Here is a 9,573-nt window from a genome sequence, read left to right as displayed (position 1 = left end):
TCAAAACCAAAAGCATTTTCAGCAATTTATTCAAAATCAACACATGATTCGTCTTTCAAATTCAAAGCTCCACACTTTATAGTTTAATCAATTTCATCCATCAATTCGTTTGTTTACTTCGATTCAGCAGTGGATATGTATAACAGCAACGTCGACGGCCGGATTTCGCGGCAAGTGCCCTACTTCAACACCCCCAATCTTCTTGATCATCACCCCCCTTACATTCCTCCTTGTATTTGCCCTAATCTCTCTCCGATTACTTCTCTTTCAATGCGATTTCACCTCAATTTTCCTAATTTCTTCTTTAATTTTTCAGTTCAAGTTGCGGGCTTGGCTCCAGGCCTGCCTCACGAGGAGAACGAGCTGGATTCTCAGTGGAATTTAGGGCTCGAGGCGAAGAAAAAGCGGCCGATTGAACAAGTTTTTCTGGAGAATAATCTGAATAAAAGCAACAGCAACAACAATTCTCAGATATCATCCGTGGATTTGCTGCAGGCCCGCTCAGTGTCAACCGGGCTGGGCCTCTCGTTGGACAATCCACGATTGGCATCTTCAGGTGACTCGGCCTTGCTCGGGCTGGTCGGAGATGCTCTTGATCGCGAGTTGCAGAGGCAGGATGCTGAGATTGATAGATACATTAAAGCTCAGGTGCGAATTGTGATTTCTTGAATAATTTCCCCCTCTTTAAGTGTTCAATGTTTGGTTGATTTGACTGTGTATTGTGTTGTATCGATATTTCTGCTTGTCTATGATAAATATATATTGCTGGTGTGGATGATTTATGCTTCAATTCTGTAAATTGCTAGTCTTTTGAGTGATATGAAGAGGTCATACATTGGTTTTGTATCAATAGAGGTACGTTTAAGTCTTGTGTTGTCGAATAAACATGTTCTCAAAGGCATTCTTTTTTCTGGTTTTAATGAAAACTTGAATCTTTTGAATAATCACAGCTGTTTGGGCTTGTGTTTTGTTTGTGTTTCAATGCAATCGGATCCTTTCAAAGTGATACACATGTTTACACGTTTGGTGTATGAACATGAATTACTGGTGTGATTCTGTAAATTCGGTTATGACATTATGCAAAATCATTGTTTAATCATAATGCCGGGTCCATTGTATTTTCTGCACTGCGCTTGGCTGTGTATTGCTATTATTGTGTTATGTTGCTTGGTAATGTAAGAAACTCTTATTAAGTTCTTTCTCAAGTTCGTACAACAACGAAAAACACATGCTTGATACTAGTGTATGTCATGAACATATTCAAAACTTTGAAAATGGACATGGCTGTTTGATTATAATCCTCTTGATGGAGCAAACATCTCGTTGCCCTTTTTATCCATCTCTCTTAATCTGCAAAGTTCATTTTCTGCAAATCCTAGGAATATCAGACTTGAAAGTTACAAACTTCGTCTCCAACCAAGAAGAATTGTGTAGCATCACATATTACAATAGATGAATTCATGTGTAGCATTTTAGAAGAAAATTCACTTTCTAGGTTTAGGATTTTCCCATCCTTGCTACTAGTTTTGTTAACACTTAATTGTTTGCATTACGACCCAGATTTGAGGCAAACGTGCAGCTCTTTTGCTACTGATTTACTCAAACACTAATTGTTTGTTGAACTTTAAAATTACATACAATTAAGCAACTTGGATTTAATTTTGTGCCAGAGAGATGTGTAGTTTTCCTTAACTCTCATTTACTTCTATTGTGATTACAATGAATTCCGTCTCATTTGGCAATGGTTTGATTATCTTTCGACAGGGTGAACGTCTGCGACAAGGTATTCTAGAAAAATTCCAAGCAACCCAACTCCAGACCTTGTCATATGTTGAAGAGAAGGTTCTGCAAAAGTTCCAGGAGAAAGAGGCCGAGGTGGAAGATATCAACAAAGAGAACGTGGAGCTTGAACTGCGGATGGAACAACTCGCTCTGGAGGCAAACGCTTGGCAGCAACAGGCAAATTACAGCGAGAATATGATCAACGCCCTCAAGCACAACTTAGAGCAGGCTTATGCGCAAAGCAGGGACAGTAAAGAAGGGTGTGGGTATAGCGAGGTTGACGACACGGCGTCGTGCTGCAATGGTGGCCCGGTCGACTTCCTCCTCCGCCGCAAGGACAGGAAGGATTTGATGAGGTGTAAGGTGTGTAGAGTGAAGGAAGTGTGCATGCTTTTGTTACCTTGTAAACATGTATGTTTGTGTAAAGAATGTGAAAGCAAGTTGAGTGTGTGTCCATTGTGTCAGTCCTCCAAGTACATAGGCATGGAGGTTTATGTGTAATGAAATTATATGAATCTAATGCTGACTTTGTCTTAATCTCAATAGACTTGGTTCTAGCCTTTCATCACCATGCCATATTACTATCTTGATATGAATATCCCTTAGTCTTTAGTCCAAGTAAGTCAAATCAACAATTCAATCTCAATCTTTTCAATTTGTATCATTTAAAAAGTACTCCCTCCGTCCCAGTTTTAGAGTGACATTTTGCCAAAAAAGTTCGTCCCAGTTTTAGAGTTACATTTACAATTTTCCATTTTTGGACATAGAAATTTACCCTATTATTCAACAAAATTACACTCAAATGCCATTATAAACACAAAAATAAACCCAAAATAAAAAACAAAAAACATAACCCCCCACCCCCCACCCCAACCCCCCTCATTTGACTTTCATCTATCTCTCGCTCTCCACCATTTCCCGTCTCCCCCATTCCCGAACCCTAATCGCCTCCTACTCCAATCGCCGATCTAAATTGTTGGACCCCTAATCGGCTCCTACTATTATCACTCCACCATTCCCGTCTCTCTCTATTCGCTTCTCATGGCGGAAGGTTGGGATCCATTGTCGGAGTGTGAATCCGTGCTATCTTTCGATGCACCTCCCGAAACCCTAATAGTCCCTGATACACCACCAGAAGTGATTGAACGGTGGGAAATCGACCGTGTGGTCGATTGTTACCACCGATCTGGACATCGGAGATGGTTTGCGGGCGTTGATGGGTCTGAGGTCGTCCATGAATCTGAGCTTCCCCCACCGGCTTGTTTCTTCGACGGATCTGAAATCCAGCCACCGTCTGAGGGCTTTGACGGGTCTGAACGCCAACCGCCGGCTGAGGGCTTGACGGGTCTGAACCGTCCCTCCCCTGTGACGAATCTGGACCTCAACCAGCTTCTTCATCAAAGGTGGAGTACACCGAGAATGAGAAAGCTATGCTGCTTATTTTGTTGCCTGGCATGAAAGATCTCATCTAAACTGTGGGTATTTTCTCAATTCTGAGCCACCCCTTTGCTTGGTTTGGAGGCTGTTTTGGCATGAATTGATCTTGTTTGATGTCATATGATGAAGTTTTTGTGATGAATAACATCTGATTATCTGTTTATTGACTGGATTGGTTGGTTTTTGTGAACTTAGCCACCCCTTTGATGGTTTGGAGGCTTTGATTTGCAAATTTGTACCTCTGTGATGATGTTGTTCTGAGAGTTATGCATGCTCAGCTATGATGTCTCTGTATTGGTTTGTTTTTGTGAACCTAGCCACCCCTTTGATGGTTTGGAGGCTCTGATTTACAAAATTGCAGCCTTTGTTTGGTTTGTTGGGTCTGATTTGCAATGTTGCTCCTCTGTGATATATTTTTCTGAGAGTTATGCATGCTCAGCTATGATGTCTCTGTATTTGTTGTTTTTTTGTGAACCTAGCCACCCCTTGATGGTTTGGAGGCTCTGATTTGCAAAATTACAGCCTTTGAATACATAAAAATGTAGTCTATAGATTTACAAGCAGGCTTAGTTACCATTCCACAGAAATCAGCCTATTAAACCTAACCCAAAATGTAGGCTATAACCAAAAAAACAAGTTTACATCCTAAACACCAAACTACTTTGATGCTTATACTGTAAACCCTAAGATCCAAGTGGATTATTTAGAGCTGGAAAACATTCATTAGATGCCCTATGTCATATGAGGCACCCACATCATTCTGAGGTAGTAGCAGATACTCCAAGCTCTCTTTGACCAAATTCTCCCCAAGTTCTAGGGATGTAGGAAGCCCTACTGTTCTTCTCAGCCTTTCCTTGTTCAAGTGGGGTATTTTGTAGTTGTTGCCTCCATGCACTTCAAGGATCTTACTGAGGCAGCTTTGCAATGTTAAAAAAACATTGTTCAGAGTTTGTGGTGTGAGTTCCTCAAAAGAACTCCAGACATTACCCAGTAATTCATCTATGTTGGTTGCTACTATATCATCTTGTAGTGATTGAATGGCCCTAAAAAGCCTAGGTCCAATACATTGGTGTCTGGGGAGTTGGCTGGTTGGCTGATTAGATGGAACTTAAATCCATCTGAACTTGCAAGCTCATCAAATTGTGAGTCAAAAGATCTTAGGTGAGGTTTGGCATTATCTTGTTGGATATAGATATCCTTGCTTGCATTGGCTGGCCACTTTGCCTTGATTGCTGGAATAATCTGTGCATTATGAATGAATCAATGTAAAAAATCCTAAATGATGACAATATCAATGTCTGATAGGTGTGTTTTTGTGAACCTAGCCACCCCTTTGAAGGTTTGGAGGCTCTGATTTGCAAAAATGCAGCCTTTTATTGGTTTGTTGGATCTGATTTGCAAAATTGCAGCCTTTGATGAATGAATCAATGTAAAAAATGCTAAATGATGACATTATCAATGTCTGATAGGCAGGTGAGGGGATAAAAATATCCATACCTGATTCAAGAGACATTCTCTCATTGCTTCCTTGTTAACTGATGGTATAGATTTAGTCTCTAATGTCCCTCTTGGCCTATTCTTGGACTTCCTTTTGGCTGGAACTTGTTCTGTGAATGGGAATATGCCTATTTTACCATCAAAGATGGTCTGACCATCTGTGCCAAACTGTGGCCTACTTACAGCACACATGAACATCACCTTTGTGATAAATCTTTTTGACTTGCAAGACCTGTAAGGCTCATCCTCATCCGGCAACAGGTAGTATCTGTCTGAAGCTTTTGTCATGTAAAACCATTTCTCATCAATATGAACTGTATTGTGCATAGCATGATAAAGAACCTTTCCTTCATCCAAAGCTGGCTGAATATGAGTAAGACACCATCTCATTCTACTGATTTTGTTTGCTTCAGTGAGTGCTGGTTTTATGGCATTTGTATGTGGCCTTATCAGGTGACTCTTTGCCCATCTACCAACTGTTGTCTTGCTAACACCCATTTTACATGCAAGCTTTCTATAGCAAGATCTCTCAAGAAAAGACAATTGTTTGAACTTTTCATCATCAAAATGTGCTTTACCTGTTTTCTTTTTATATCCTGATGCTCTGCCCCTCATGATAACAGGCTGCCCATCTGACATTTGCTGCTTGGCTATCCCCCATAATCGGCTCACTGTAATTCTGTGCACTTTGAATCTATTGGCTGCCTCTTGAAATGAACCATGTGGCAGTGCTCCAGCTTGGCATTGCTGTTGTAGGAACTGTACAATATGGTTCTTCATTTGGCTGCTCAACTTCAGGCTGCCCTGGCTCCAGTTCTGCATCCTGAATATTCTCCTGCTCCATCTGTTGCTCCATATCTTGATCCATTTCCATTCCCCTATGATGAAATTGCTCTGAGGGGAATTTACATATAAATACCTTTTGGTTGGTGTGTAGGTAAGTGGAATTGGCAATTGTTGGTGTAAATGTGGACTGAATGTATTTATAGAGGTAGATTACCTTTATTTTGATTTTGGATTTTTCCCTCCATGGGATTGTAAATTATTTTTCCCTCCTTAATTTGGAGGTTTGAGTAAATGAAAATGGAATGAATTCCCTCTTCAAATTTGTGTTGATGTGATGGCTGAAAATTAGGGGATTGCTCCTTGTTCAAATTTTAGTTTAAAATTTAATTTTGTCCTATCTTAATTTTATGTAAAGGAAATAGAGTAACCAAGGTGTAAAATTAAAAATAATAAGTCTAACTTATTTAAACAACCAAAATTAAATAAAGTGAAAGAAGAAACAATTTTAACTAAAAAAAGTCAACCTATCTCACTTTCCACCTACTCACTTCATTTATTACACACTCTACCTTCCCACTTCATTAAATACACACTCCACCAATTTCTTAAAACCCGTGCCATAACTAATTGTTACTCTAAATGTGGGACGGAGGGAGTAGTATACTCAAATAGTAACATGCTATGTCACAATTCAGTCGTGGGAATGGTACTCTGATAATAGAAATCTATACAATTTGTGAGCACCACTCTCGTTTAATTCACGTTTAGCGTTGTTTGTTTTGCTACACATTTAATTATAATTTTGTATTTTAAATTGTTATTCTCCTTATTAATTTACAAGTACTAATACTCCTATTGTCGGAAAAAATAGTCCCATTTATGGACAACACGAGTTTTAATGCAAAATTGATAGTAAGAAATAGAAGGAGAAGAAGTGAGTTTAGTATGAAACAAAGTTTCCATTTTTGAAATAGAACTATTTTTTGTGGACACCCTAAAATGGTAAAATGAGACTACTTTTTGTGAGCGGATGTAATATAAAAAACAAAACTTGATTTATTATTTGAATTATTTATTTGAAATCATAGACTAGATGAATAAATTGAGCTTTGATTTTTAATTAAGTTGTACAAATACTGACGTAAACAATAGTACTATTAGAATCAAAATAAATAAGGAATGAACATGGAAATTGATTGGTGTTTCTTAAAAAATATTCGAAACTGAATGGTCTTTTGCAGATCATGTTACTAACCATAATAAGACGATATTAGTTGCTAATATTATACTTTTCCACACAAAGATATTCATGCATGCATGTACCCCTAAATGGATAATCATTTGTTTAAATAGGAATCGTAATCTAGATTGATCTCGTTAATCAAACATTAGCGAAATTCTTTTGCAAAAGCCCTAAAAAGTATTGGTGCACTATGGAAGTTGATGTTTTAATTTTCTAATTTTGTATGAATTTTGGGAAAATAGCAAGAAAGAATCAATTTTTTTTCAAGGGAGAAAGATTGGAAATTTGTCAAGGTTAAAAAGAGATGTTGTATTTGTGGGTATTTTTGTGCTGCATTTCCTATTTCATGGGTTTTTTCGCAGCTTCTGGAAATGTGGTGATGATTGCAAAGAATGTAACTTTGTCTTTCGACGACGTTGAAGCTCTCTTTGGTGAGTTATTTATTTTATTATATATTTTTTCCCCTTTTCTTTTTAATTTTTGTTATTATATTGTATCATTCATTTCATGGATTTCGAATTCTTATATCATATGTCTATCCATTTGTTTTTATATAATGAGTTTTCTATTTTGTGTTTGATGAAATGCTCGAGTGATTCTGGTTCAAGCTATGTTTCTTGTTATATTTCTTTGTTTGTGGTTGAAAAATGTAACATGATAGCAACATCTAATCTGTAGTGGAAATAATACCAGCCTATTTCCGTTCGGTTCATTATAATCATCAGGATGTTTGTGTTTATTAGTCATGCAGTTAACTCGTCAAGAGAGAATTGCTGTAAGGAAGTACTGCATCTGAGGCGGACGTTTCAGCTATGGTTTTATAGCTGAGTGAATGATCAAGAATGTCGTTTTCGTGTCTGTCCATAGCTTCTGATGACTGATGGTTTCTCTTTAGTAAATAAAATGATAAACAAAGTAACTGTTGTGTCTCTGTATATCCATAGCTTCTGATGGTTGGCATTTAGTAAACAAAATGATCAAGAAAGTAGTATTTTTTGTGATGGCTGGCTCTCTAGTAAACAAAACGATCAAGAAAGTCATTTTCGTGTGTGCATATATATACAAAAAGATCAAGAACGTCGTTTTTGTGTGTATATACACATAGCTCTTGATGATAGATTTGTGTGGTTGTAGCACCCACAGTGAAAGAGTCTGGAATAGGTGGGACTGTGAGCATTGCAGAGCCTTTGGATGCTTGCTCGTTACTGACCAACGAGATAGTTGCAAGTATGAACGGCACCAGATATCCATTCGTCTTGATTATCAGAGGAGGATGTAGCTTCGAGGACAAGGTTAGACGAGCTCAAGCTGCTGGATTCGAAGCAGCCATTGTCTATGACAACGACACCACCGATTTACGACCAAGTAATCTCCTTTTTTCTTGAGAAACTCAGATTTGATGCTATTTTCATACGATCTGAACTTGCAGTGGCTGGAAATCCTGTTGGTATAAACATAAATGCAGTTTTTGTGTCGAAAGTTTGTGGGGAAACACTTGCTAGCTATGCTGCTGGTGCAGCTGATTTGCAGCTGTGGATAGTCCCGAGCTATGAGAACCCAGCGTGGTCTATAATAGCGCTGTCGTTCACTTCTTTAGCCGGTGTTTCAGCTGTGTGGCTACTTGTTTCTTCGTGAGAAGGCACCGGTTCAGAAGTGAAAGGCTGCTAGCGCCCCGTGTGAGAGAGTTCCACGGGATAAGCAGTCGTCTGGTGAAGCAATGCCCAGCTTGATCTTTACAGCTGTTCTTGAAGACAACTGCACCTCTCAGACGTGTGCTATATGTCTCGAAGACTACAGTGTCGGAGAAAAGCTCAGGGTCCTTCCTTGTCGACACAGTAAGTCTTCGACTGAAATAATCTTGGCATGTTTCCTTTTTGGGTAAAGGAAACAGGCTAGCTAATCTTGAAACCGATTTTTTACGTTGTGGTTTGACAGAATTCCACGCTGTTTGTGTCGACACGTGGCTAACGTCGTGGAGAACATTCTGCCCTGTCTGCAAGCGTGATGCAAAAACCAAAACCACGAGGCCTACCGCGTCAGAGTCCACACCGTTGCTGTCAGCTTCCGTTCACCCACCTTCGACTTCTTTGCCATCTTCCCTGGAGTCATCGTCACCCATGCAGATAGGGCCTTCAGTTCCACTCGTCTACAACCTGAGTGATGCGCCTCGCCTCCAACCCGAGGGTGCTTGTGCAGTGTCGTCTAGCACGACCAACTACACTTCGTTGTCTTCTCTTAACTCCATCTACATGCTGCCATATATTCCGGGTGCCGGTAATGTTTCGTCGGGGTGTTTAGTCTTCAAGTCACGAGACGTAGGGAGTTGTCTGCGGGTTTTTGTCGTTTGGTTCGACTCCTTGGTGCTATGAAGCTACCTAATTGTACATGGTATTATAGGCAAAGTCTTAGAATCTAGATGTGGAAGGGAGGTCGTAACAGTGTGACTCTATATTGGTTGTTCATGCTGTAATAGCTCTATATGTCAATTTAGTTCATTTTATTTAGTTCGTCCTTTTCATTATTCTTTGTTTTTGTAACTATGTTGAGATTTTTTTGGGTGTAATTTTCTAAACATGTTTATAGTAACAACCTGCAACACATTCTTGTACTTGATGATTCTTCTTCGGAGGGAATTATTGATAATGGCTTCTTTGTTATTTTCTTTTGGAGACTAATCCACTTATATTTTTGTGTGAAATAAAGACACTATCTGTGGTAGAATATTACTTTAGCCTACAATCTGAGTACAAAATGCACGACCAAGTGTGGAAACAAATTATAACCATATATAATTGTATAGTGGATCAAAACATAAAAGTTCTGGTTTT

The 9,573-nt window shown here is 39.0% G+C and overlaps 2 protein-coding genes and 1 pseudogene across 2 annotated transcripts; 2 read left to right on the top strand and 1 right to left on the bottom strand.

Moving 5' to 3' along the window:
• On the top strand, positions 1–2,325 carry LOC121791448 (probable BOI-related E3 ubiquitin-protein ligase 2). Its single transcript, XM_042189402.1, has 3 exons — positions 1–232; positions 317–648; positions 1,765–2,325. Exons 1-3 carry the CDS (start codon positions 136–138, stop codon positions 2,281–2,283), a joined length of 948 nt encoding a protein of 315 aa, XP_042045336.1. The 5' UTR covers positions 1–135; the 3' UTR covers positions 2,284–2,325.
• Positions 2,326–4,775: 2,450 nt separating this feature from the next.
• Positions 4,776–5,538, bottom strand: LOC121791449. Its single transcript, XM_042189403.1, has 2 exons — positions 4,900–5,538; positions 4,776–4,844 (listed from the first exon to the last, which is right to left on the bottom strand). The coding sequence occupies exons 1-2, from the start codon at positions 5,536–5,538 to the stop codon at positions 4,776–4,778; spliced, it is 708 nt and encodes a 235-aa protein (XP_042045337.1).
• A 1,511-nt stretch (positions 5,539–7,049) lies between these two features.
• On the top strand, positions 7,050–9,114 carry LOC121791450 (annotated as a pseudogene).
• Positions 9,115–9,573: the final 459 nt, after the last annotated feature.

The sequence above is a fragment of the Salvia splendens genome, unplaced genomic scaffold (genome assembly GCF_004379255.2).
Source record: "Salvia splendens isolate huo1 unplaced genomic scaffold, SspV2 ctg813, whole genome shotgun sequence".
Classification (NCBI taxonomy): Eukaryota; Viridiplantae; Streptophyta; class Magnoliopsida; order Lamiales; family Lamiaceae; genus Salvia; species Salvia splendens.
The sequence above is the reverse complement of the archived record's forward strand: the minus strand, read 5'-3'. Positions and strand labels throughout refer to the sequence as shown.

Bases quoted from the DNA above. Each gene is read 5' to 3' on its own strand.
- LOC121791448 (XM_042189402.1), top strand. From the start codon at position 136: ATGTATAACAGCAACGTCGACGGCCGGATTTCGCGGCAAGTGCCCTAC. The intron at 233-316 runs GTATTTGCCCTA...TTAATTTTTCAG, and splicing joins CCCCCCTTACATTCCTCCTT to TTCAAGTTGCGGGCTTGGCT. The intron at 649-1,764 runs GTGCGAATTGTG...ATCTTTCGACAG, and splicing joins ATAGATACATTAAAGCTCAG to GGTGAACGTCTGCGACAAGG.
- LOC121791449 (XM_042189403.1), bottom strand. From the start codon at position 5,538: ATGCAGAACTGGAGCCAGGGCAGCCTGAAGTTGAGCAGCCAAATGAAG. The intron at 4,845-4,899 runs GTAAGTAGGCCA...ATGGTAAAATAG, and splicing joins AGGTGATGTTCATGTGTGCT to GCATATTCCCATTCACAGAA.